The sequence below is a fragment of the Exophiala xenobiotica genome, assembly GCF_000835505.1.
Source record: "Exophiala xenobiotica strain CBS 118157 unplaced genomic scaffold supercont1.7, whole genome shotgun sequence".
In the NCBI taxonomy this organism is placed as follows: domain Eukaryota; kingdom Fungi; phylum Ascomycota; class Eurotiomycetes; order Chaetothyriales; family Herpotrichiellaceae; genus Exophiala; species Exophiala xenobiotica.
This window is the reverse complement of record NW_013562488.1, coordinates 147,379-173,583: the sequence shown is the minus strand read 5'-3', so window position 1 is coordinate 173,583 and position 26,205 is coordinate 147,379. Positions and strand designations below refer to the sequence as shown.

Genomic DNA, 26,205 nt, shown 5'->3' with positions numbered 1-26,205 from the left:
TTCGGGCAGATCCACACTCAGTGAATAACTTGAATAACTTGAATGGCCCTGAATGGCTCTGTCGAGGCCGAAGTGAGGCTGGCTGGGACAACTCGAAGAATCTCAGCTCGAGAGGGCAGTCCCTTTTTTGTTGGACACTATATAATACTACCCGCTCGATGTTCATTCCTCCTCGTACTAGTACTGTCGTACTACGATTTTCCCCAGGTGTATTAACTCCGTACTGTCTCCCAACAAAGACCCTTATATTTCACATCCGTGGGCGTCACTCTGGCTGATAGACAGCAACGATAAGAGTCCTGTGTACTAGTACCAACATCCATCATGCATGCTGTAGGGCGAACTCACCCTCTATTCTGGCTGCTCCTATGCACCTTGCCTGCCCAGTGCTTCGCCAACACCGAGCCGGGCAAGTCCCTGACGTACTATCACTCCGGCTGCTACGACGGCAAGCAAGTCTCGGACCCGGACTGCATGGCCGCCATGCATCGATACTGCATGTACACACACCCGGAGAGACCGATTGCTTTTCCACAACGCATCCGCACCCACACCGACGGCAGAGGTCCCACCACGTACGTTGATTTCCTGTGCATGCCCGCGACATACTACGACGACGTGCCGTACGGCGCGCTTCCCGGATGTGTCGTCGGGAGTACAGGCCGGGTCGAGTGTTTGCGCGCGGGCCGCGGATACTGCACGTCCATCGGCCACGCCGGCGCCGGGATCGCGCAGGAAGTCACGACCAAGGTCGCCGGCCTTGGTTGTGTGCAGACCAACGAGCGCTTCGCGGTCAGCGTGAAGAGGCTACAGGCGAACGACAGGCTGTGCTATACGCAGAAATGGTTCCATGGGACCAGCGTGGCGTGCACGGCGGCCGCGTGGAGGATTTGCACTGTCGATCGCGGGTATGTGGGCGGATTCATTGACAGTGAGGATCCGCAGGGGCCGGTTGTGAATTGTGTCGCGGATGCGTTGTTTGTGAGTAGTGCCAGGGGAGCGAAGCCGGTAGGTTTAGAAGGCCTGGGGCTAGGGTTAGTTGAGCAGGGCGAGAACGAGGAGTTGTGAGAACGGATTGCCTGTCAGGGCGAAGCACGCCCTGGGTTGAAGAATATGCAGCGGATGCCGCGAGGAACCTGGGATACATAGCAGCTGTTCTGGCTCAGAGGCTCGAGTCTCAAGTATCGTGGGATCTGTTCAATCTTCGTGTCGACGGGTCCTATGAGATGCTCCTGATGATGTGATCCAGAATCAGGGGCGATTGTTGAGCACTGGCTTGCTCTTCCATTCCGCCCTCGGCCCACAGTTTGCTGACGATTGATGGGGGAATCACCACAGTGTACAAGAAATCGTTGGCGGGGCGTGAGACCGGGTCACGTGATTCGGGATTCTCGATACAAGATCTCGCCCGAGAAGACGAGACTTTGTCGGCCTTAGGAGCCAATCCTCATGATCCGCGCATTAGCTCCAGCATAAGAGCCAGTCATAGACCACTATCTCGAGAGACGGCCCAGAGTGGTGGGTACGTACCAGTTGTTGGCTCTTGAAACACGGTTGCACCATGCGCAAAGTCGACGATTGGAGAGGTTGATTGTTAATACAAAGTTCTGCCTTGACCTGAAACGGGTGAAGAGGATCGAGGTGAATGGGATAAAAGGTCAGTCAGGTACCTCGAGTTGTTCATGATTTGATCACGCCCAACCGATATCATCCTGTTCTATTCCGTTTCTGTTCAGCCCTAGAAGTCCTTCAACTTCCTCACATTTTCAGCTCTCCCTCAACAACCTTACCGCAGCAATGAGTCCATCAGACAAGTTCCTCGAAGTCGTCAAGGGTCGTCGTTCCATCTACACCTTGTCCAAGGAGACCACCATCCCGGACTCGAAGATCGAAGAGATTGTCAAGTTTGCCGTGACGTGGGCGCCGTCCACGTACAATGTCCAGTCTGCTCGGGCAGTCGTCCTTTTCGGCGCCGAGCACGACAAGCTCTGGGCCACCGTCAAGAAGCACATGGACCAAGTCCCCATGGATGAGGGCATCAAAGGCTACCTGGCTGGTCGTATAAATGGTTTCTCTGCCAGTTACGGTACGGTGATGTGGTTCGAGGACCAGGCCGCGCTGGACGCGTTGGGAGAGAAAAATGCCATGGTTGTGCCTCTGCTGACTGAATGTGAGTTCCTGATTCGTCACGTCGCGTACGAGTCGCAGGGTCGTTCATGCTGACCGGCAATTGCGCAGTTTCTGACCATTCGAGCGGTATGCATCAATTCATCGGTAAGTGTTGGAGGCCGGCATTCGTATGAAGCGCTACAAGGCTGACGATTCTTGCTAGTTTGGGCTGCCCTTGAGGCGGAAGGCCTTGCAGCCAATCTTCAACACTTTAATTTTCACCCAGGCATTGTTGCCGATGTAAAATCGACCTGGGATCTTCCGGCGACGTGGAAACTCAAGTCACAATTGGTCTTTGGCAAGCCAACGGACCAACCTCAGGACAAGACGTTCGAGCCCATTGAGAAGAGGGTCTTTGTCAAGGCATGAAGGGGGGACTGCTAAATTGACGATGTATCAATCACTTGTTGGACATTGGGATCATTGGTGCTCTTGCTGTCAATGCGTAGACGAGAACAACAAAAAATCATCATGAGCTGAAGTTGTTACAAACCTCATTTCCGTTGCTGGCAGCTCCCGGACAAAATGCTTTGTGAGAGGAACACGTGAAGGACGCGTCGGCTGACATGATATGGCATCATGCCACTGGTATAGTATTGTGCATGTGTTATTCCCCCCTGGAGGAAAGACGTAAAGGAAGAGGAAAGGAGAGGAAGGGAGAGGATCCTCCGTAGAGACTCGAGATTTGAATCCGACAACGCCACGTCCAGATCGGGACTAGCTTCGTCTATTATCGGTAACGTCCCTTTCCCCTGCTTCTGCTTCTGCTTCCGCTTCTGCTTCTGCTTCTGCCACGTTCTGCTTATTCCTTATCCATCATCCATCACAGTGTCTTCATCCAACCGACCATCCTACGTTCGTTTATTGTCTTCATCGATTGAACATTCTTCCCGTCGCTGCATCTCCATTCCATCTCTGCTATCTGGCAGAGCCACAAGCAGCAGACGCTGACCTGATCGTCGCGAGTTCTCTTTATCGGAGCCTTCGGCAGTGTTGAGATTTTAGCGGGGACGTGCAGACCCAGACCCCTATCCCACATTGAGCGGACGAATCGTCGACTTCATATTTCCAAAGGTCTCCAGACGAGTTTGTAAAGTCGTCGACGACCGTTCTTCACACCGATTTTTGATTCTACTTCAATCTAATACTGTACCAAGGCATCATGCTTTGGCTATCCTGCCTGCCGGCCTTGTTGGCCCTCGTCTTCACCACCGTGGTCTCAGCTTACCGACCCCTTCAGTTTGTCAAGCACACCGGAGAATCTGGTCGCGCCGACCAGGCATTCAGCCTGGTCAACTACTATAATGAAACGACGCAACAATCCGACCTGTACGTCCGGATGTGGGCGTTCCGCTATCAATCAAGCGCGAAAGGCTGGGCAGCTCTTGGACTTGGGCCACAAATGAAAGGCGCGCTCATGTTCATCACGTATGGCGACCCGGCGACCGATTCTCTGACTTTGACCGTGCGCACTGCTGACGGCCATCATCCGCCCCGACCTATGCCTGAAATGAAGGACTTCTATTCCGGCGAGACTCCCGTTGTGGACGTCGTCTCAACGCGCTTCGAAGAGTACACGGGCCAGTTTTTCCACGAGGGACTGCAACAGAAACCTTCGCACTTAGGTATCGCCGAGTTCATCGTCCGTGGGTACGAAACCTGGACGGCGGCCGAACTCGGCGTGCAGAACGACACGACCAAGCAGTCCATGATATGGAGCAGTAACTTTAAGCAGGACTTTGGAGGCGACTTTTCTGTCGAGCGAAGCATCGACATGCACCAGTTTGGACTCGGCTTTGGTTTTATTTGGGCTGATCTGAAGAACGCCCTTTCTCCTTTTCCATTTTTCGGCCCGATCAATGAGTTGTCGGGCCATCAGGGCGTGAACGAGATTGGTGACCCGGCCGAACCGACCTCCGACGAGCTGAAGGCTGGCGCTGCTATGATTGCATCACAGAAAGCCGCTGTCGATGGTGGAAGTGGCAGTGATACAGCTGCTGATATTGAACCAGTCGACAAGACACCAACTGACCAAGCCGGCGCGGATGACGGGACCAAGGTCGAAGAGCCGGTCAAGACGGTCAAGCAGTGGAATATTCGGTCAATGATGTGGTGAGTACAACCTGTTCTACAGAGCCTTCGATCACAAAGCAGCCCATTTGTCATTGATGCTGCAGACAACTCGATACTAACATTAACCACAGGCACATCCACGGCTTTCTCATGACAATATCCTTCCTCGTCCTATATCCACTGGGCGTGTACTTCCTGCGCTCCCCGCGCGCGACGGCCTTCAACCTCCACTGGACCATCAACTGTTTATCCAGCGTCTCCGTCGGCCTGGCCGCGCTCATCGGGTTTGTCAATTCGCGGTCCATCAGCATCACGCACCAGTACGTCGGCATCCTGATCGTCTGTGGGTTGTGCGTGCAGACCGTGCTCGGCTGGCGCCACCACGTCGTGTACATCTCATCCTCCCCCCACGGCGGGCGGCGGACCTGGATGTCGCTCGTGCATCTCTGGCTCGGCCGCGTAGTCCTGCCGTTCGGCATGATCAACATCGTCACGGGATTGTTGTTAAGGCATTACGGCTGGTTGACCGTCAGTCTGACCATCGCGCTGGCGGCCGTCGAAGTCATCGTGCTCACGCTCGTCGTGGGACGCGCCCGGAATAGGAGGCCCGCCGCGCAGCAGCACAATAAGGCTGCGCCGCCGATGGGCGCGGATGAGGCCGAGGAGTATTTCCAGCTCGGCGGCGACGAGGACGACGAAGATGCCTTCAGTGATGAAGACGAGGCGGGCAGTGCGGATCGCGCGAAGAGAGACGCTGAACGGGACGAGCAGGCCAAGCGGTTGGCCCGGTTAGACAAGGTCTGATGCTTATGCGAGTATCGGAGTTTGTCTTGGCCTCGCTCGCCTCATCTCACGTCGTTTCATTTCGTTACATTCTGTTGGATATAAGTACTCGGGGAAATATACTCGGGGCAAAAGGCTTTCTTCGGGCAGAGATCTGGTGAGTAATGCTAGCGGGGTCTATATTGTGCTGTATGATGTTTGTTCGTGGTAAATTATGATATTTTCTCTACGAAAGAGACCGGGCACAACCGGGGTAGTTATGTATCATTATAATTTCTGGACCGACCTATGGTTTGCTACTCGGCCATTATACCGCTCGCACTGCTCGATGGGAATTTTGCCAATCGCCTCGTAGGAGAGAGAAATCTATTTCTTGAATCGTTCAAGCGCTATGCCAGAGCAGGTAGGAAGCGGAATTTAGGGCGTCCATGCGCAGATACCGTTGTTCAACCATAGTCACAAACGCGTTGCGGCGCTATCCATTCATGGTGCAATTCCTTCTCGCTAATACGACAAGGTTGTCAGCCTCTATTCCAATAATATTCATGCCTGGGATTTCCTCCTGAACAGGTCATAATCCACCGGCAACACCTCTCCAATGCGGGACATAGTCGCCGACAAAGTAGATACCATATACCGTCAGGCCAGCAATCAACAGGCCACTCAACTTTTCCAGCCATGTATGAAACCATATCGCCGTCATCATGAGCATCCAGAAATCCAACCCAACCACCCCGTACAAGAAATATCTCGACCATATCCGTATCTTGGCAGCTGTTTCTGATTCCCATCCTCCGACAGCCCTGCGCTCTTCTTCGGTCATGTCATGCGCCAATGCAGCTGCGGCTTTCGGCGAAACATGGGGATGCGAGGAGTCACGGTCGGAGATGTAGAGTTCGTAAATGAGGAAAGCGGAGGACAAGACAAGCATAAAGACGTGGCCAGAGATATCATGGCCACCTCGCCAGCGTCCGCCAGCTGCCTTGCAAACTGGGCCCGAAGTGATTGTCGTCATATGGACGGCTTCTTTCAGACCGTTTCCGTTCATGAGATGAGGCTCGCAGTGACCGCCAGTGATGGTAAAGCTGCGGTCGATCAGCGCAGGGCCGAAACACCATTGGGTTGTAAGAAACCAAGACACAGTAGCCAAGATGTAGCGCAGGGCGGTTTGAAAGTAGTGCTTTTGCTTAAGAGCTGGCGGGGGCCGAGTTGAGAGCTGAAGGAGGATGAGAGCCAGCGTCGTCCAGAACCAGCCTCTTTTCACAAAGTAGAGATTGAAAATGTTCCGTTTGCCGGAGAAGTAATTCGTGTGTGGTATTGCTGGGCTGTTGATTTCGGCAGTGACGCCCGGAGCCAATGGAGCCACGGGAGGAGGGACAGCGACTGGTGAGAGGACAGAGTAGGCTGACCCGAGAGCGAGGATAATAGGGTAGATCAAGAGTAGGTAGGGAGAAGGTCTTTCTCTCGAATTTGGCATTGGAGTGTTGGATGGGGATGCAGCTTCAGGCTTGGATTTCTCTCCCTCTTCCGGTCGGGCAGTAGAGCGCCCGTTGCGCTGGACCGCAGGCATTTTGAGTGTTGGAGATGGTGAGAGTGAGTGATTGAGGTTTCTAGTGAGTGTCAACTAATGTCCAACATGGCCTGTACGAGTACTCGTGGTAACTGAATGAAAGGTGGCTGATTGCAGGGGCAAAGAAGCCACGAGAACAAAGATGCACATTTGTGAAATGACGTCAGACTGAAAACGTCGTCATTCGACAGCCTCGTTGAGTGGTACCGTAGCCTCGTCATTGTCTTCTACTGTACACAGTCCTCCGTATGTGACAGTATTACTGGAGAGATCTACCTTGGTACTTCCCATCTATACAGGTGCTATACCTCTCCTGCGATTACGAGTACTGTGACAGTAATGTGTATGCCATTGCCCAGAATACACATACGTACAATGGTCGTGAGTGGTATCCAGGTAATGCCATGTCAGCCTGATTCTTTGCCCCTCATCTGGTCCACTGATACTACGTAGTAGACTACCTGGTAGATGCCGTACGTAGTATTACTCACCTGTTACTAGCCTTTGTGCCCAATCACTCTTTGGCCTACATCATACCGGTCTGCCTATTTGTCGTCCGCATCCCAGCTCCCAGCATGCCTTGTGGGTGCCCTGCAGGCGAGGCGCAGATTCAGGTATAGTATCCTTAATATCCTGCAAGCTACTCGAATCTTGCAGCATCCTACGGTCCGCTCCTACGGGTCATGGGTACCTTCAGATCCCACACACATCCTCAACCGTATATAAGCGGCCTAATTCCACGGCTCAACCAAAGGCAGAAGATTGAGGCCTCACGTCTTCTTGATTCTTCTCTTACAACTATTCCAACCTTGACTGCATGAAGTCAACATTCCATCACAAAGGCGTGGTTGTATTACAAACTCGCCATTACTTGTCGTTCAGCCGCTTGTTTGTGCTGCATCATTCCGCTTGCTTCACCAACCAGACCGTACGACCTTACGATACACCCTCAAGTTGGATTTTCCACCTCTTCTGAAAGACACCCCCATCCTTCACTTTCTCCGTCTTCCTTCCAACTTGGATTGAAACCATCAGAGCATTGTCGATATGGACCTCCAACGCTTACGCCGGACCGCCGCCACCGGAACCTCGAGTCTGATCGAACTGCCCGAATACATCATCACCACCTTCTTCCCCAATGCGCGTCCCTTGCTCGACCAACATCCTTCTCTCTTCCGCTTCCTCGGCGTTCTCCTAGCACTTTATTACTTCGGCCCCATCGCGCGATTTCAATCTCTGTGGAATCGCTTCTCGTCTCTTGTGGTCGCCACCGTGACCGTCTCGTCGGACGAAGACCTGTTCAACTATCTAACAACCTACATCGCTGACTCACGTACACTACGCGCAGACCAGTTGCTCAACGCCACGCTCAATACGCCCCACGACTTTATGCCTGGCGGCCGCCGTCGCCGCGGGCCCCATCATGACGACGTCGAAGAATCCGCGCGCCGCACGACAGACCCAAAGATCAAGTACGAGCAAGGCCAGGGCATGCAGCTGTTCATCTATAAGCGCCGCTTATTCTACATCACCCGCAAATACGGCGAGGGCCATACCTACGCGGGCAATCGGTACTCTCGTATCGAAGTGCTGAGCTTATCATGCCTGGGTCGCTCCACGACCCCGATCAAGGAATTTGTCGAACACGTGTACCGCATGAACAAGGAAAAGGAGCGCTCGTTGACGGTTATTCGTCGGCCATACGACGGTGGCTACGGTGGACGCTCGACGTGGTCGAGGCTGACGTCCAAGCCACGCCGCGCACTGGACACGGTGATTCTAGACGCGGGTCAGAAAGAGCAAGTCCTGAAAGATGTGGAGGAGTACATGGACGAGGCGACGATGAATTTCTATGCGAATCATGGCATTCCGTATCGGCGAGGATATTTGTTCCACGGGCCGCCGGGCGTTGGGAAGACCTCGTTTGCACTGGCGCTGGCAAACAAGTTCAATCTTGACGTGTACAATTTGACGTTGCTGGATCACAATTTGACCGACTCAGACCTGGTGTCATTGCTCAATCAATTGCCGGGTCGTTCGCTGTTGTTGCTCGAGGATATTGATACCGCGGGGCTGAATCGCAAGGGCAAAAGCACGATTGCCAGACGGAAACGTGGTGGGCGACAGAAGTTGCCTGTGGGCGCGGTCTCGAAGAAGAAGGAGAGCTCGGATGGTATTGACATCAGTGACGACGATGAGGAGATGACCAACACGAGCCGTGTCACATTGAGCGGGCTGTTGAATGCGATTGATGGTGTTGCTGCGCCCGAGGGACATATTTTGATCATGGTGAGTTGCAAGGCCATTGGCATTGGAGTTACCAAGCTGACATGAGTGGTAGACAACGAACAAGCCTAATGAGCTGGACGATGCATTGGTTCGCGCAGGTAGGATCAGCGTGAGAGTGGGGTTCAGAAATGCCTCGAAGAGACAGGCCGAGGAGATCTTCTTGCGGATGTATGTCGACCTGCCGAGTACGGGTCAGACGTCGGAGCAGAAGGAGGAACCGGAAAAGAAAGCTCAACCCACCAGTCTTGACAACCACACGGCGCATCTTCATGACTTGGCCAAGAAGTTTGCAGATCTAATTCCGGACTACGAGTTCTCACCGGCAGATTTGCAGGATTACTTGCTCATCCACAAGAAGGATGCTGCGAAAGCGGTCGAGGCTCTGCCAAAGTGGATGGAAGAGACCCTCGACGAGAGACGGCGCAAGGAAGAGGAGAGAGAGGTTGAGCGGGAATTGAAAAAGGAGGCCAAGCTCGAGGAGCGACGGAAGTTCAGGGAGGAGATCAAAGCTGCGGTGCAAGAAACCAAGGACGGCCAAGAAGGTGATGATGAGAAGGACGAGGATAAGGACAAGGCCGAAGACGCGACGAATGAGGAGAGCAGTGAGGCTAAGTAATGAGCAGTGGATGAACGAGACTCGGGATGCATTGGACCTTGGGTTTGAAAGGAGAGGCTGCGTGAGCATTAAAAATCCGAGACTTCTGCAGACCCTTTGCTCTCTTGTATCGAGATTATCGATAGACATCCCCATAAGACTATGTGGGCAGAAAAAGAATTCGCTGAGAGGGGCGCCTTGGGTAGACTCCTTGTGACAATATTTGACCTCTCTGTCATTGGACCATCCTACCCTCTTCGGCTAGGGAACTCTATATAAAACATCAACACCGACAGTGAAGCCGTCGCGTAGGCCAAGGCCTACCATCCCAAACTACGATCACTAAAACTTTGACTAGTCATTATACCAGCTACGGTCCATTGTCGACCTTCACTTCCGAGGAAGCCAGCCACCAAGCTCTTCTCTCACGAGCTTGAGTCGGTTAAGGTCCTCGAAAGCCAAGGCGCCTTCTCAAGCCTCGTAGGTCAACCTCAGCGAACGCTGGGTTGATCATTGGATAGTCGCAAGAGTCCTCACTGTACCCGATGGCATCCGTGGGTATAAGAACCTCAGTAAGTCCAGGAATTCAATTCTGAGTCTGCCGTTCCATCCATACCAATTGTCACAGCCTGCCTCATACGCATCGATTTTGGCCAAAGTGTCTAGACATCCACACACAAGCAACACGTCTTCCGATTTTTCCGGCATTATGGCAACCAGGCTTGCCTCCTTCCTGTATGCATCACTACTTCTGCTCGCCGCCACATCCGGCGTGGGAGCCCATCGTCCTCACCTTGACAACGGTCTGCACACCTCCGTCTCTTCGGCATGGGAGTGGCCCGACACGACCATCGCCCGCATCCTGATGACCACTCAAGATTGCCCTTCAGCGGCAGTCTATACAAAAGTCACCATCACCAACACCAGCACCTCTGTCGCCGTGAGTCTGGGCATCCCCAACGTCACAACCCTGTACGATTATCGACCCTCGCTCTGGTTCATGGGCAGAACCCTCGTGACGCCAAAGGGCTACCAGACGGACAGTGATCGCTGCCAGCAAGGCCTCGCAATCAACGCCACGGGCTTCCAGCCTCGGGTGCCTCGAGGGTTCACGGCCCTCGAGTACGCGTCAGCAGGTAGTGGCGTGTTCAGGGGATTCAGTGAGTCCGACCTGATCTCCGGATACGCCCTGCTTTCGGCCAATATCACAGTGTCGGCACCAGGAGAGGTGTACGTGGTGTTGCAGCCCAATGAGCATCGGCGGGCTCGTGTTTGGTTGGCAATCGGACATGAGGAGACTCCGGATCCGAATGAGCCTGGTCACGCCATTGAGGTGGATGAGCATGCCTGGTTCTCGGCTACGTCGACGCCTTTGTTGGGGTCGGTCTGTCCGTCCTGGTGTGGTCTGCAGTAAGGTGAGGTATGTTGGGGTTGGGAATGGGCTCTCCGATGGAATTTCAAAGCTAGATTTGAACAGCACACAAGGCAATGCAACGGTAATGGTACTTCTTGTTGTTTTGCCTCCGGTCGTGCAAGCCTGATATCTCGAATGGAGTCCATTAGACCCCAATGATTGACCTTTTATCTACCAGAGTAGAGGTATCATCCTCCAGCGCACAGAGATCTCTTTTCTTCTTTCCGGGAATTTTGCCGTCATCCACTTTTTCGTCTCGTCTGCGGTAACGCCCAGGTTGACTATGACGAACACGAAAGCACACAACAACGAGCAGTTGCTGCGTCCCTGGTCACCGGGAGTTTGAAGTAGTACCAGTGACAAGTAGATACCACACTCTGCCAAATAGTGCGGCGCTATTGTTGTCCGGAAGATGGGTTCGTCGGGTACCGTGTACTTTGGCAGGCTGGCCAGGTACCGATGATACTGGTTTTGCTTGAACGAGGAATAGAAGAAGAGCCAAGTACAGATCAAGGTCTTTGGCGTCCAGAACCCCACGAGCAGAAGCCAACGGTCAGATAGAGGTCGCGTTTTGGGTTGATCTTCCCTGCAAGCTTCAATCCGAATGGCAATATTCGTGACGATGTAAAACGCCAATCCAATTGCATAGTGGCCTATCCACATCCGAGAGCTGCTCGGTTTGGTAACAAAGAGGCATTCAAGGAGTCTCCGCGTTCCTTGAACAAGCATCAAGATGGAGGAAAAGGTAGCCAGGTCGAGAAAGTTGGACTGACTTCCGGAATGGAAAATGGAAAAGCATGCTATCGAGGACAGCACAGATACAATATAGAAGTGGACGAACCACGAATGCGGCACTTTCCAGATCGCAACATAATTAAGAACCTGAAGGGCCAGGGAAGACTGTGTTGTCGCTCTATTCTCGCCATGAGTGACACCAGGGTCTCGTGCTCCATACGCCAGGAAACGATCTCTGAATGGCGGAATTAAACGGACACAGAGTATGATAAGACTGCTAAGGATATAGAAAGCTCTTGTGCTCCAGACAATCAGGTCAAGCATTTTTGCTGCTCCCAATACGGAGCACAACGGGTCGCAAGGAGAAAATGGTCCGGCGCGGCTGAATTATTTGTCGGCATTCATCGGTCGACACACCATCTTAACGTACTGTAGTGTGATAGTTGGTTGGAGTTCTCTTCTTGAATAGTCTGGGCCTGACGCCTAAAATATTGGTTCTCCGTGTTCTCTCTAGAAAAGCGAATTGGTGGCTGGTGTTCCGAGCAGAGATTGAGTTTGATGAAAGATTGGATTTGAAATTGATGGCGCCGATCCAGGCCAGGGGGCGTTGGATCTGCTGAGGCTGAGCGGAGAACAAAGATGGAAGAACAGGCTCACCAGGCTGGTGCAGGGCATCATAGGCTGTGAACAGGGCAGAGGAAGGACAAGGCGTGGACAGACCACTACCGTAACAAGGCTTACCGGCACCAGCACCCAAAGCTGGGCGGACAGTTGGCGGGTGTGGCGGGCGATGAAATAGAATAGGCACGAATAGGGTGAGTCACGTGAATGCCAAAGTAGCATCGCCAAATCTGAGTGTCTGGCCAAGATCAAGAAGTGTTGGTGATGTTGGATGAAACCATCACAAGAACCATCAAAACAACACCATTGCCTGCACAGCGCATCCCTCACACACAATCCGATCATCTTGAGCACTCTTCGGCTTCCATCGAACACTGCTGTCGGTCACCGCAACACTTCCGTTCTTGACTACGCCCGCCTCTTCACCGCCAACACCCAGTGCAATCGGTCTCCCCAGCCTCCCACCTCATCCACTAGAGTCAGTCACCTCTATCTCCGCCCAAAACGGCAGAAAACAATGAACATACAAAAAATGAAGAGAAGGCGGACACTGCAATGAGTGAACGGGTCGGCCCAGACGACGCTCAAAATGCCACGGTCGAGCCGGGCACTGAGCAGACAGCAATCGATGGGCCGACCGAATCTGTTGCAACACCAAAAGTTGAGGAAATGAAGTCTGAAGCGGCCCCTCGTGTTGAAGCCATTGTAGACCAGGTGATGGCGGACGTGGCAGACGCCGATGCAGAAGGCGATTCAGAGGCGGAGACACTTATTCAGTCACCCGAAAAACAAAGAACTGCTGCTGGATCCGCTACTGACAACGCGTCGGTGGCTGGCTCTCTTCGGGTTGCGACAGCCAAAGATGAGGATTCAACTAATGGAGCAACTGCGACAGAGAGCGACAATAAATCACGAAAGCGCAAGCGTAGCATTGATGATATACAGGACGAAACTGCGTTTTCCACCTCAAGCCGACGAAGTTCACCATTATCATCGCCAAGATTAGCTCCGCATTCAACAGATAGTGATTCAGACGTATCGATTCATATTCCAGCGCCATCACCAAAACTGGTCCGGCAGAAGCGTCAAACTCCCACGGCAGATTCGGATGATGCTGAGGAGAAGCCAGTCAAGAATCAAATTCGCAGGCGTCGCCCGAGCGATATTCTCCCGGACATCAGCAAACAACGCACAAAAAACAATTCCAGCAGTGTAGATCCTGGCACATCCGAACGTCGCGAAACGAGATCCGCCACTTATCCCCGCCATTCTTCTCCCGAACGTTCTGCTTCACCACCTCGTCCTCCACGTCGCAAAGAGCACAGACGTGGTGTGTCTACACAGTTGACTCTTGGCGATGTAGAGCGGAAGAAGCGCGGGCGGCCTCCCGCTATCCATACCAAAAGAAGTGGTTCCGCAGATCATAGGAGGCGTTCAATATCGTCCGACGAGTCTGATTCACCGAGACGGCTCCGACCTACGCTACATAAGTTTGCATCGGCCGATCAGGATACCATGTCGCCAGCCAAGTCATCGGGACTACAAGCGGGACCGAGCGTGCGCAAGTGGCGAGACAGAAACGGTAGGACTTTTCTTGCGAGAGCCGCCAACAACAATGATCTGGAATTGGCCAAGCAGAAATTAGCCGAGAGACCCGAAGACTTGAACCAGGCAGACAACGCCGGCAATACACCGCTTCAGATCGCTGCGCTCGAGGGTTTTGCAGAGATTGTTAAATTCTTATTGGAAAACGGATGTGAAGTGGATTCATTGAATATTGATAGAGAAACACCACTCATCGACGCGGTCGAAAACGGTCATCTCGAAGTCGTCAAACTTTTACTGGAGTATGGAGCAAATCCTCGACAGGGCAACGCTAAGGGCGATGAACCGTACGAACTTGTTCCCCAAGATGACGAGAACTACGAGGAGATTAGGAGGCTATTGGCCGAAGCGAAGGAGAAACCGGTTCATCGACGAGCATCCGTCGACCATATTGAAGTGCCACGTGACGGGCAATCTTCTAGGGCGGCATCTGCTGCTAGTCCCAGAGATTCACCGCCCATCGCTGGTCCCAGAAGTCCGCCTGCCCTTGCTTCTTCAAGACGAAGGACCGGTCGCAGTGAATCGACGAGGAACGATCTTCTTTGGCAAGCAAACACCCAGGAAAATCTGACCCGTCTGGCCGCCAAAGGTGATGTTCAAGGAGTGGCGAACATCCTCAATATTTTGCAGAAAGCTGAAACCGAGTCACTGATAGCTGCCGCGAAAGCTGGACACGAAGAAGTCTTGCAGTATCTGTTGGGTATGGGTGATCCCGAACCAGATCCCGACCCTTTACGGAATGTCAAACTCGGATACAATACGCCCATGCTTGCCGCGATAGGGAGGGGTCATCCAGAAGTGGTCAAACTTTTGGTGGAGCAGTCAGGTTTCAATCCTACTAGAAAGCTTCTTAAGGGGAAGACTTACTATGAAGTCGCTGCCGAACGCAAAGGAGAGCAATGGCAGAAGGAATATGAGATTCTGAAAGATGCCTTTGACAAACACGCTGCCGGGAAATCGAGGAAAGCAACGTCTCCACGAGCCACGCGAGACACCGACAAACAAAGATCTCGAATATTGCGCCGTTCACATTCACCCCTTGCCATCAAACTACGCAAATCTTCGAGCCCGACCCTGGCACACAAATCCCAACCGATCAAGTCTCCACAATCTTCCACCAAAGATGCTGATCGAGAACCAATATCTGGAGAGGGAGCCGAACGACGTAAGTTCAGTGCTGCGAGGAAAGAGCGACACGATGTTGCGATTTCTTCCGATCAGGATCAGACTGTTGCTGCACCTAAGAAAGGGCACATCAAACGCAGAAGTCAAAGCGATGCGCAGCCGACTCGTCTAGACGTCGAAGCCTCCCAACGCCGGAGAAGACTCGTCACTGGAAAAGAGCATCGACGACGTCAGAGCGCCGTAACTGAGGAGTCCTCCGGCGCAGAAAGTTCCATCAGTGTTTTGAAGAGGGACAGTCGACAAAACACGGCCCTGAAACGGACGAGAGATAGTCTGTCACCCGCACCTGGCCTGAATCGAGGCGAGGGTGGTGGCAACATTGTGAAGAAACGCAGGACAGTGGTCGAGAGCAGTCCCGAAGAAACGAGACCTGGTCCCCATAAACGAGGCGATCGACCACCCGCGGCCGAAGCGGATGAATCTAAGCCCGCAGAGGAGCTGAAGCCTGCTCAACCCGCCGCGGCGGAACTCACTCAAGAGGTTGAGTCTGGCAAAGATGCAGAGCATGATTCAATGGATAGCGTTGAGGAAGCCAAGCAGACACGACCACCAAGTGAGCCACCGTCCCAGCTTGCGGAACAAGAAGATCCGATAAAAACGGAAGAGGTTGACGTTGGACCAACCGAGGCTGAGCTTGAAGCTCAGAGAAAAGAAGAGGAACGGAAGGCAGAAGAGGCGAGACGATTGGAAGAGGAGGAAAGAATCGCGGCGGAAAAGGCTGAAGAAGAGCGAAAAGTGGCCGAAGAGAACGAACGCCGCAGAAAAGCTGAAGAGGAAGCAGCACAGCGAAGAAGGGAAGAGGAGGAACGTCAAGAACGCATCAAACGCGAGCTGGAGGAAAGGCAAAGACGACAAGAGGAGCATCTCAGGCAACAACGCCTCGAGTTTGAGCGACGCCGTAGGGAGGCGTTACCTGTCGTCCTCAGCACAACCGCTTTAATGATTGACAACAACGACCCGACTGTGAGAAGTGAAGCCTGGCTTCGGAAGTTCCTGCCGCTGTTCACTGTCAAAACGTCCCAGCTGCTTCCTGATGTTGTATCCCTTGGTACGGATGATTTGTGGATACCAAATTTTCAGGTTGCAGGTTTACTGGCAACAAAAGATCTGAATCTTCGGAATTACACCTCTCTCGAAAAGCGGCCCGTAACACCAAGTCAGAGGCTCTGTCTGTGGAAAGTGTCGAGGAACATGCTGTCGTTTGAATACGACGCCAATGCATTCAACACTTCGATCCAAAAGGCGCGAGAGAGGGAAGAGGAGGAGTGGCCGAAGTTCTTCAACATGGAGGAACTTTTCTGGGTCAAGGTATGTACTACTGCATCGAGGGAGTGGCCAGTCCTAACGCAAACAGTTCTCTGATTTCGAAGATCAAGTCTTCCGCCATCCTCATCTGGCAAGCCTGCAACCGTTAAAGAAGCAAGCGATATCCGTTCGAATACCCCACGGTCAGCTCCCAGTGGCACAGTCACCACAGCCTAATGGGGTCTTCCAGCATCAACCCAAAATCACTAACGGCATGAGCCCTCACATGTCACCATCTACTTACGGTAACGGTAATGGATACGCTCGTTAAAGGGTCGACCTGTTGGTCGCCTATTAATCAGATGTCATGAATGTCTATGAGGTTCACTATGGAGTAAACACTATGATGGCAAGGACCTCGATGGATTCAGGTTGAATATGGCTTTCCTTGTCTCGACACCACTGTAAATGCAATCGTTGCATGAAATGAGGACAGCCTGGACATGTTAGAGATGGGCTAGTTACCCAACCAAGAATACATCATATCATGTCGCGCCACCATAGCATTGACTGTTTGGCTTCTCCGGTTCGGTCCTTCATTACTCTTATTGTAATCTTTCAACAAGCGCTGGGGATCACCTAAGTTTGAGTCTCCAGAGCCCGGTGAGCGCGCCATTGCCGAGCGAGCGGATGGGTGGATGGCTCCAGGGGAAATTGTTCACGTGACTAGATTATAACTCTTGGCGTTGTGCGAAGGGAAAATCCGCTTAAGGACGATTTTTGATGTACCCATCAATTCGTTCTCTACCTCCAGTGACTCTTTGAGGATCATCCGACATTGTTGATACACTGTACTTGCAACACAAGTAACGAATCGCCAAAATGGTACGTTCCAGTCTCGCATCTTAGCTTTTGATCGATCTTGAAGTCTGGGTCAATCGTTGACTGCTCATGCTGGGATGGCTACCGGCCAACCGAGAAGAGACGGAAGCCTACAATTGACAACTGGACGACGAAAAGAACCATCGCTGACATTATATGTGCACTCTAGTCGGACGGAGAAGAGCCCACTTCCCCCGTCGCCGCGGCCGATGAAGTCGAAGTCTCTGGCGATGCCGCTGCTTCTTCCGGTTCCATGTCTGTCCTCGATGCCTTGAAAGGTGCGTCTAAGAACCGGAGAAAGAGCCGAGCTTTTGGGGAAGACATGTATTGACATTCACTGGAATAGGTGTCCTCCGCATTGCCCTCATCCACGACGGTCTTGCCCGCGGTCTGCGCGAAGCCTCCAAAGCTCTCGATCGTCGCCAAGCACATATGTGCGTTCTCAACGAGGCCTGCGAGGAAGAAGCCTACAAGAAGCTCGTCATTGCGCTGTGCTCGGAACACAAGATCCCGCTGATCAAGGTGCCCGATGGCAAGATGTTGGGCGAATGGGCCGGCCTCTGCGTGCTCGACCGTGAGGGCAACGCGAGAAAGGTGGTCAACTGCTCTTGTGTCGTTGTCCGAGACTGGGGTGAGGAGAGCCAAGAGCGCAATGTGCTGTTGAACTATTTCCAGACCGAGCAGTAGATTCCTTCCCGGGAGTTCTTGACTCGTGCCCTTGGCAACAACCGAAAATGTCCATGGGATACTCGACATTTTCGCGAAGACTGCACGGAAATCATCGTTGAGCATAGCATTGGCATGGAACGGAACAGGTCAAAAAAGGGGGATCTTCCCGAGAGCAGACTGGAAAAGAAAAGCGAGCAGACGCCTTCTCAACTTCTCTTCGATGCAAGATGGACAATAGGCTAGGGTGTGATAAAGTGAGGATACTGGGGTAGATGATGTGTTTTTGATGGATGGGTGGACAGATCAAGTTCAATCTGATCTGTGTCGCTTGCATATGGCTGTCCACATCGTCTCACTGCATGATACAGCATGCGGGAGGCATCAGACAAATCAAGACTTCATCTCAACCTCATCTTCGTCCCGCCATATTCGTTTAGAAAATTCCGCTGATTCAGAATGTGACCATCTCCTCTCAATCTCGGTAGTACACTCTTGTGTGGTGTTGCCTTGCGGGCGAAGCCCTTCTCCCGTGAGCGCCATTTCGTAGCTGCAAAACTACCAGCTTGCCAGCTTGCCAGCTCGCCAGACCGACCACGGGCAGCCATCAACTACCAACAAGAACTACTGCCGCCATCTTACCTTCTTCGGCAATCTCAGCTACCCAATCCGGCTGACCGCCTTTATTTTGATCAGCCAGCAACGGTGGATATCTGGGTATATATTTCTTTTCCTAGTCACGTGATAATCTCGATTTCTCTTTTGTATTGTATCCTCCGCATCTCCTTTCGAGTTCACCCTTGACGCTCTCGGTTTGTTGAGGTAATGACTTGGTCGCGAGACGCATTCCTATCCCCCTGTCATCGCAGCCCTTCTCTAGGTAGCCCTTCGTACTAATGATCTTCTCCCAATTTTCCATAAATTGACACTGTCAACGTCTTAGCCGGAGGTCGCTTCAACAGTCCGGACTACCTAGCGAGAGATACTAGGTATCTCTCAGCTCCACCTGTCACTGCATTTGCGGGACGGAGTACTATGTCACGACTTTACGAAGTTCTAGGAGCTCGGGATGTGCAGTGAAGCCGGCTGTTCATCCGAGTAATCGTCCGAGTCATTGTCGAAGGTCTCGCGACTCGTAATCACTTGGACAGGATCGGCGTGATTGTTCATCCGACAATAGCTAATTCCTACGCTCTAAGTTGACCACGGCCAGCCTCGAGGCAGCCTGCCCATTCCATGCATACACGCTAACCCAGTCTCGTTTTCCATATACGCATGACGGTAAGTTGCGAGATGCGCAAAACCACTATGCCCAAATTCTGGGGGATTTCTAAGCACCAGGACCAGTTGATTCCTCTCCTTTGTCCTCTTCTCGAAGTATAAGAAGGCATGGGCAGTGTCCGTAATGTCACAAACATGTCCCACACTTACATCGCCTTCTCGTTGCTACGCACTGCCTGAACCAAACCACTTTTCCCCAGCACAAGACCTCCCGTCCACGGCGTCGAGCCCAAGTTAATCGAAGCTAAGACTAAGACCAAGACCAAACCCCCATAACGACATCTCAAGATGGTGACCAAATTTCTCGACAAGCTGCGCAACAAGCGCGTCCTCATCGTCGGCGGCTCCAGCGGCATCGGCTACGGGATCGCCGAAGGGTGTCTCGAGTTCGGCGCCATCGTCACCATCGCCTCGCGGTCGCAGTCCAAAGTCGACAGCGCCGTGGCCAAGCTGCAAAAAACCTATCCCGAGCACGCGGCAAACATCACCGGCCACGCGATTGCCCTGAGCGACAGCCCTGAGATTGAAGACGAGCTGCAAAACTTGTTCGACTTCGCCACAGACCACAAAAGGTTCAAACTCGACCACGTCGTCGAAACGGCCGGCGACGTCGGCCTGATGGGCCAAGTGAACATGGACACGGTGACGCCAAGCTTGCTGTCTCTGCTCGCGCGCGACAGACTCGTCGGCGTGACGATGCTGGCCAAAGTCGCAATCCGTTACATGGCGCCGGCCGCCGGAAGTTCGTTCACCATGACGTCGGGCGCGCTGGTCAATAAGCCGCGGAAGGGGTTGGCACCCGTGATCGGCATCGGCGCGGCAAAGGAGGGCCTCACGCGCGGGCTGGCCTTGGATATGGCGCCTGTCCGCGTCAATCTGGTGTCGCCCGGTGCTGTCGAGACGGACTTGTTGTTCAGAAGTGTGCCGGTCGCTGCCGATGCTGGGGAGGACGAGAAGGAGGCAGCAAAGGACAAGATGCGCGAAATGTACGCGCAGCATGGTCTGGTGGGCAAGGTCGCGAGTGTCGAGGACCTGGCCGAGGCGTATTTGGGCTTGATGAAAAATGCGTTTCAGACGGGCACGCTGGTGAATGTGGAGGGTGGGTATCTTTTGAAGTGATACTTACCCAGTAAGGTAGGCGTAACTCCATGAGACCTTTTCGGGGGTGGTTGCTGCCGAACAACAAAATGATCAAGGTGGTACTGACTCATCATAAGGACAGAATAAGGAAAAGGTTAGCAATGCATCGAAAGTAGAGGGTCGTAATAAATTATCCTTGATTGAACTCCGTGAAATGGACATGAGTTCTCAATCATTAAGTGGCCGTAAGTTATGTATCTGCCTGGCTGAAACGCCTGAACAGAGCCGTGTCGATGCAGAATCTCAGTAAAAGAGCGATTTGCGAAGCAGTGGATAGAGATGTTGGGCGTTAGCGCTCCAAGATCGTAATTTCAGCGGCTGGCCAAAGTGTGCATAAGAGGTTTCAGTGTCGACCGCCCTAGGATCGAAGTTTCAGTGGCTGGCCGACTGAACTTATAGATTTCACACCACTCCCATACTCTCGGTGCCTTCGTCACCTCTTCTGACCCCAGCTGCGCCTTCTTGCATCTTCCTCATCTTGCGCTTTGCAGAGCCGAATCCATCAATGCCCCTCTCTTGGTCGTCACCCAGCCATGCTTTCTTGGCTTCACCCATGACACCTTTGCCAAAGTAGTAGACAAAATGACCGACCATGATAAGCGTGAAGGCAATAGGGTACATCCAGTGTACATGCAGATGGAACACCTGGATTCCAATGATGACTCCCCAGAAATTGCCCGTCAAGAGCGAAATATTCTGGAAAGCGGCGCTGGCGAAACGATACAGGATCGGGACCAACGTGTAGAAAGTAGTGAGAATGAGCGTGTAACCGACAAGATATCCGGCGACGTCGCCATTCCAGGTTGCAGTACGGAATGCGTGGCGGTCGAAGATGCCGGCCTGGACACCATTGATGATGGTAGCCCAGAATCCAAGTTGACCGATAACTTCATAGAGGGGACGACCCGAGACGAACCATTCCTCGTAGACGTTGCAAAAACCGTAGAACGTGGCGCCCAGAAGAGCAAACAAATCGCCCTTCAACTGGTTGCCAGAAGATACATCTCCGCCGTTGGAGCCGGTAATGTGATCCGAGGCCAGAAGCAGACCCATGCCACCGATGCAGACGAAGATGCCGAGGATCTGGGCCCAGTGGTAGCGGACCTTGAGGAACAAGAAAGAAATGACCACGACAATGACGATGGCCCAGAAGTTGATGAGCTGCGCGGATAGAATAGTCGTGTATCTATATGCTAGGACGGTGAAGTAGTTCCCCTCGACATCCATGAAGGCAAGGATAATGTCTGTCGGATGTTAGCGTCTCGACCCAAAAATTTGGATGTTTTCGACTCACATTTCCAACCATCATGAACGCACAGATGCAACCATTTCTTGAAGCCATATTTGTATAGAGTGTAGCTGGTGTAGATCAGATTAAGCAATACGTAGTTGAACAGTGTCTGAAAGGCGGGAATGCTGGTCCCCTCCATGGCCAAAAGGGTGGTCAAGGTGTTTGTGCCAGTGATGCAGATAGCCAGTATCTGACCCAGGATGAGGATGAACCAGAAGTCTCTGGTCCTGAAATATGCAATCTTTTCACGCCATGTCCGCTTCTCGGCCAGCTCGTTGAAGGGACGTTCAGGGCTAGGTTCGACGATTTCGGGATGGCCATGCTTGACGGGAGACTGGGAGCTGGAACCAGAGCCAGTGGCGCCATAGTCACCTCGACCGAAATCAATGCTGGTGGCTCGCACCGCGGTGTCGATGTCTTTGGTGTTGCTCATGATGACGTCGGTTCGCAGGAGGAAATGTGATAGAATCGATTTTACACGATGCTTTCAGAAGAGGCTGAATTGGAGCTTTATGATGATTAGCGAGCGCAAAACTCCCGAAGTCGCTCACTGTGTCAAGATATGAGGATGTACCGGTAGAGGGTGACAGGAAAGAAGAAGGAAAAGAGGACGGGCGCAGGTGAATGTTGCATTTTATCAGAGATCGGTCTTGACCGAAATGCCCATCACAAGGCATGGCCGAGAGGGAATTGTGAGTGGTCGACGCAGGAAAATCTGGGTGCAGTTTAATGCCAAGTGAGGGTTCAAGGTGGGGGAATCGCAGAAATCAATTGGTAGAGAATTTTTTCTTTCTTTTTCCTTTGGCTTATCGATAAGGAACCGTGGCATCCCACTTGGAGACCAGCCAAGCAGCCTCCATCGACCTGACACGCCTGACAAGTAGGTGCAAGTACCAACAAGCTCAGAAGGGTGCAGGCGAAAGGACATTGTCAGCTGGAGAGTCTTACCATTCATAGAGGAGTCGAGTCTGCGAAGACAAAGACGAGGACACAGTAACGAAAACACAAACCAAACTCTTAGAGACCACCTGCCCACCACAGTACAGTGTCTTGTGGCTGGGCATGGAGTTTACTCACACTTCATGGGTAGACCATAGTAGATTCACATAGAGTGTATCTTGCAGCCCTGATCGTTGAGAGAAAAGCGGACATGTGGATGTCAGTGCTCGACGGATCTGAGAGAGACTGGGGATCATCCGGGGTACCGCCAAGAGGGCTTTTTCGAATTCTGTGACTCGCCGAGCGTGCTGTTACTGTAGGGACTCCATGTTCCGTACTGATCGTCGTAATCATAATGGTGATACTGTGGTAGAGCTGTGTTGAAACGAAAAGGACTGGAAGCAACAGCAGATGTTGTGGAATGCATAGTATGAATGTGGCACATCCAAGACAAGCCAAGGCTCTCGCCGTCTCAATCTTCAACCCTCAACCCATAGTTTCAGGGTGTCAGGTTAGCCTGAAGATACGAGGTACGTGAAGCACTTGAAGACATGCGAGGTGCCAGAAATACTTTGCACAATGCACTGTGCACAATCCGTACTCCGGAAGCTGCGGATGTCCTTTTCCCCAAAAGCCCCCAAAGTGTGCCCACTGCCCAGCCTGCCCAGCCTGCCCAGCCTGCCCAACGTTTTACTCCAGGGCCCGGATTCTTTTTGTGCGACACCTATGGACACCCTTTGCGACGGCGGCCACTGGCGGCCAACGGTTAGTAAAGGCCTTGGTCTTGGCTGCGAATCTTTCTTACTTGATTGTTACAGAAGGCCCTCCATTTTTGGCCCAGGGACGAGCTTGTTTGGCATCGAAGACACCGAGGTTCATCTATTTGGCGCCACAGCCACGGCAGCTAATGCCTGAAGGGAAACCCTCACCGGGCTAGGCACACTAGACAAGGATACACCTGGAACTAATGCAGGAGTAGCTCAGAAAAGGGAGTAACAGACCATGCAGCCTAGGTGGCAGCCTCAAGCCTCTCGAGCCTCATCAGCACGCGAGCAAATCAAGTCCCAACGGCCAAGGATGAGGTGATTTGAGGGCGTTATGGCAAATGATTCAATTAATAGTACTCTACCTCTGTTGGCTGGGTGGTAGCCTAGCTGTTCATCTGGGACCGAGACTTCTTCTTCATATTTTTCATTCATTTGTCTTGCATTGTGCCAGCGTTATCAGTTCTTCCGACTGAGTAGTCCCAGAACGGCGCGGTCGTACATTGTCTGTCCCTGAATAATAGGCCTCCATCCCAAGACCAGGGCGCGGGCGCACCTTGACATCTCTTGGACTTAGATCATCAATTCTGGACAGTGTTCACGCAGCTCCCATGTGGGAGTGACTTATTCACCCGCATTGAATTGTTCTCCTTCGTTTGTCTATGACATCGTCGGTCGCCATGAAGCTGGAAGATTCCGGGATCCTCAAAGACCCTCTCATGGAAGAAAAGGCCGTCTCCGAAGACGATGACCACCAACCACAACCTCTACCACTCTCACTCAGCGGCGCGCCATCACGAATCATCTCGAAAACAGCCATGTTGCTTCGACCGTCGCATGCCTACCGGCTGGGCAAGCGATTTGCGTACTGCTTTGCCCCTCAAATAATACGATCGCGCGTGTGGAACGAGGAAGCCCCGAAACCGAAACAATTCCCGACCAGCTATCTCAACGGCCTTCGAGGCATCACCTCTGTCAAAGTCTTTACGTTCCATTATATCATGGCGTTTAGCAACGGCGGCTTCGAACCCTGGGGCACGGACTCGCGTCACAAATACTTCCTCGAACTTCCCATCATTCGCTACTTCTACGCCGGATTTACCGCACACATCTTCTTCGGGATAGCAGGCTATCTCACCACACTACGACTGTTCCAACTAATCGACCGACACGACCAGGCATCGCAATCAAAAGTCCTGATCAACATCTCGGGCGCCCTGTTCCGTCGAGCGTTCAGATTATACCTCCCCACCTTCATCATCACCCTGATCACCGCGCATTACATTTACTTTGGCTTCTACGAAGGCAATCGGCCTTTGCTAGAGGACCATCTCAAGCTGTTCCCAGGCGACTGGAACGAGCCCAAACCAGAGCGAGCCGCGACCTACTGGAAGCAGTTATACTTCTGGGGCCATGAGATGTTCGACCTGACCAACATCTTCACAGCTGGAGCCGTGTACCCGTGGCACGATCAACATCTATGGTCCATCCTCGCCGAGCTCAAAGGCTCGTTGTTCCTGTACATGGTCCTGATGGCCACGGCACAATGTCGCGTCTACGTGCGCCTGGCAGTCATGTGCGCCATGACTTATATGTACTTCCTCTGGAACCACTGGGAGATCTGGGTGTACATCCTGGGCGCCATCGTCGCGCAGATCGACCTCCTCCTGACCGAGCGCGAAGACAGAAAAAATCAACTCCTCCCCAGCGGTGTCCCCGACCGATTCCCGCCTTCGCCGCCACGATCTCCCGCACCGGACGAAATGAAGCGTCAAGATCAATACCCATGGACCCAGTACTTCCGACCCAGCACGATAATGCCCACGACGGGCCGCGCCTGGCTACGCATCTTGGGATTCCTCGTCGCCTTCTACTTCTTGTCCTACCCGATCCACGGCTCTCGCGACTATGCACCGGGCTACGTCTGGCTCAACCAGATCATTCCCGAATGGATGGACCGAAAAGACAAATTCTACCCGAACATCGGCACGGCGATGCTCTTGCTCCTCCTCGCGCGCTCGGACCCTTACACGTCGAAATGGCGATGGATCCTGAACACCAACGTCGCCCAGTATCTCGGCAAGATCAGCTTTGCCTTGTACCTGGTCCACGGGCCGATCCTGCACGCGTTCGGATACATGCTTCCCCAGCGCATCTGGTGGATGATGGGCATTCAGGGCGTCGACGCGACCGATGCCGTCTGGTCGGCCGTGGTTTTTGTCGGATGGGCATTCAGTCTGGCTGTCTCACTGTGCGTGGCCGACGTCTGGACCCGAGAGGTCGAGAGCAGGTGCGTCAAGGCCGTCAAGAAGTTAGAGGATATCTGCTTTGTCAAGAAACAGGCCTGAATGGGAGAGCGAACCGTGCCCGCATCAACAATCTCCTTTTTCTCCCTGTTCTTTTTCCTTTTGGGGCTGGCTGTCAATTGTGTATCTTAGCGACGGTGACTTGGCGTTCCAAGCGTGGGCTGTGAAATCTTGGGTGGGACGTGATCAGGTTCTTTCTCAGATGCATCAAGAAAATGGAATTGAATTGTAACATTTCTCGACGAGCTTTTAAAAATCCCTCGGGCCCTTCCCAGGGGCTCGGTTAGATAGCATGGGGGAGCGACATAAATCCAATGTCATTGACTCACCGTTTGCAACGGTGTCACTCCTGCTGGTATCTTGATTCCAACAATCGTCACCCACCAGATGTATTTCTGATGCAGCTCAAGTATCCGATAGCTTTTGAGCTCCGGGGGATCGTTGGTCTTCAAAAGCCATCATATCCTTGACGAGCGATGACGGTCTCCCTGATTGTTTGACTCGCCCACGGCCTCTCTGTTCCGAGGACCTCCTCAGCCTTGCCGAAGACCTAGTCTGATCAGGTTCGGGTACACGTAACTTCCAATTATCCCGGCAGGCACGACGAGTCGGCCCCTGCAGTTGTGGAAACAGCCATGCGACATTCGTATCC

The 26,205-nt window shown here is 52.8% G+C and overlaps 11 protein-coding genes across 11 annotated transcripts; 9 read left to right on the top strand and 2 right to left on the bottom strand.

The window, feature by feature from the left end:
- Positions 1 to 324: 324 nt before the first annotated feature.
- On the top strand, positions 325 to 1,068 carry PV05_10758 (uncharacterized protein; the record flags this gene model as incomplete). The annotated part of the gene is made up of 1 exon (XM_013454172.1): positions 325 to 1,068. One exon carries the CDS (start codon positions 325 to 327, stop codon positions 1,066 to 1,068), a length of 744 nt encoding a protein of 247 aa, XP_013309626.1.
- Positions 1,069 to 1,797: 729 nt separating this feature from the next.
- On the top strand, positions 1,798 to 2,557 carry PV05_10757 (uncharacterized protein; the record flags this gene model as incomplete). The annotated part of the gene is made up of 3 exons (XM_013454171.1): positions 1,798 to 2,170; positions 2,239 to 2,274; positions 2,333 to 2,557. 3 exons carry the CDS (start codon positions 1,798 to 1,800, stop codon positions 2,536 to 2,538), a joined length of 615 nt encoding a protein of 204 aa, XP_013309625.1. The 3' UTR covers positions 2,539 to 2,557.
- Positions 2,558 to 2,959: 402 nt separating this feature from the next.
- Positions 2,960 to 5,328, top strand: PV05_10756 (uncharacterized protein). The gene is made up of 2 exons (XM_013454170.1): positions 2,960 to 4,281; positions 4,374 to 5,328. The coding sequence occupies exons 1-2, from the start codon at positions 3,332 to 3,334 to the stop codon at positions 5,044 to 5,046; spliced, it is 1,623 nt and encodes a 540-aa protein (XP_013309624.1). The 5' UTR covers positions 2,960 to 3,331; the 3' UTR covers positions 5,047 to 5,328.
- On the bottom strand, positions 5,281 to 6,701 carry PV05_10755 (uncharacterized protein). The gene has a single exon (XM_013454169.1). The coding sequence runs from the start codon at positions 6,593 to 6,595 to the stop codon at positions 5,597 to 5,599; it is 999 nt and encodes a 332-aa protein (XP_013309623.1). The 5' UTR covers positions 6,596 to 6,701; the 3' UTR covers positions 5,281 to 5,596.
- Positions 6,702 to 7,168: 467 nt separating this feature from the next.
- On the top strand, positions 7,169 to 9,687 carry PV05_10754 (uncharacterized protein). The gene is made up of 2 exons (XM_013454168.1): positions 7,169 to 8,884; positions 8,937 to 9,687. The coding sequence occupies exons 1-2, from the start codon at positions 7,643 to 7,645 to the stop codon at positions 9,498 to 9,500; spliced, it is 1,806 nt and encodes a 601-aa protein (XP_013309622.1). The 5' UTR covers positions 7,169 to 7,642; the 3' UTR covers positions 9,501 to 9,687.
- A 346-nt stretch (positions 9,688 to 10,033) lies between these two features.
- On the top strand, positions 10,034 to 11,785 carry PV05_10753 (uncharacterized protein). The gene has a single exon (XM_013454167.1). It carries the CDS (start codon positions 10,189 to 10,191, stop codon positions 10,891 to 10,893), a length of 705 nt encoding a protein of 234 aa, XP_013309621.1. The 5' UTR covers positions 10,034 to 10,188; the 3' UTR covers positions 10,894 to 11,785.
- Positions 11,786 to 12,528: 743 nt separating this feature from the next.
- Positions 12,529 to 16,860, top strand: PV05_10752 (uncharacterized protein). The gene is made up of 2 exons (XM_013454166.1): positions 12,529 to 16,347; positions 16,394 to 16,860. Exons 1-2 carry the CDS (start codon positions 12,805 to 12,807, stop codon positions 16,613 to 16,615), a joined length of 3,765 nt encoding a protein of 1,254 aa, XP_013309620.1. The 5' UTR covers positions 12,529 to 12,804; the 3' UTR covers positions 16,616 to 16,860.
- A 223-nt stretch (positions 16,861 to 17,083) lies between these two features.
- Positions 17,084 to 18,311, top strand: PV05_10751 (40S ribosomal protein S12). The gene is made up of 3 exons (XM_013454165.1): positions 17,084 to 17,169; positions 17,336 to 17,444; positions 17,513 to 18,311. The coding sequence occupies exons 1-3, from the start codon at positions 17,167 to 17,169 to the stop codon at positions 17,851 to 17,853; spliced, it is 453 nt and encodes a 150-aa protein (XP_013309619.1). The 5' UTR covers positions 17,084 to 17,166; the 3' UTR covers positions 17,854 to 18,311.
- A 956-nt stretch (positions 18,312 to 19,267) lies between these two features.
- PV05_10750 (uncharacterized protein) lies at positions 19,268 to 20,232 on the top strand (the record flags this gene model as incomplete). The annotated part of the gene is made up of 1 exon (XM_013454164.1): positions 19,268 to 20,232. The coding sequence occupies exon 1, from the start codon at positions 19,402 to 19,404 to the stop codon at positions 20,230 to 20,232; it is 831 nt and encodes a 276-aa protein (XP_013309618.1). The 5' UTR covers positions 19,268 to 19,401.
- PV05_10749 (uncharacterized protein) lies at positions 19,654 to 22,210 on the bottom strand. The gene is made up of 2 exons (XM_013454163.1): positions 21,548 to 22,210; positions 19,654 to 21,497 (listed from the first exon to the last, which is right to left on the bottom strand). The coding sequence occupies exons 1-2, from the start codon at positions 21,975 to 21,977 to the stop codon at positions 20,656 to 20,658; spliced, it is 1,272 nt and encodes a 423-aa protein (XP_013309617.1). The 5' UTR covers positions 21,978 to 22,210; the 3' UTR covers positions 19,654 to 20,655.
- A 1,396-nt stretch (positions 22,211 to 23,606) lies between these two features.
- PV05_10748 (uncharacterized protein) lies at positions 23,607 to 25,907 on the top strand. Its single transcript, XM_013454162.1, has one exon. It carries the CDS (start codon positions 23,910 to 23,912, stop codon positions 25,593 to 25,595), a length of 1,686 nt encoding a protein of 561 aa, XP_013309616.1. The 5' UTR covers positions 23,607 to 23,909; the 3' UTR covers positions 25,596 to 25,907.
- Positions 25,908 to 26,205: the final 298 nt, after the last annotated feature.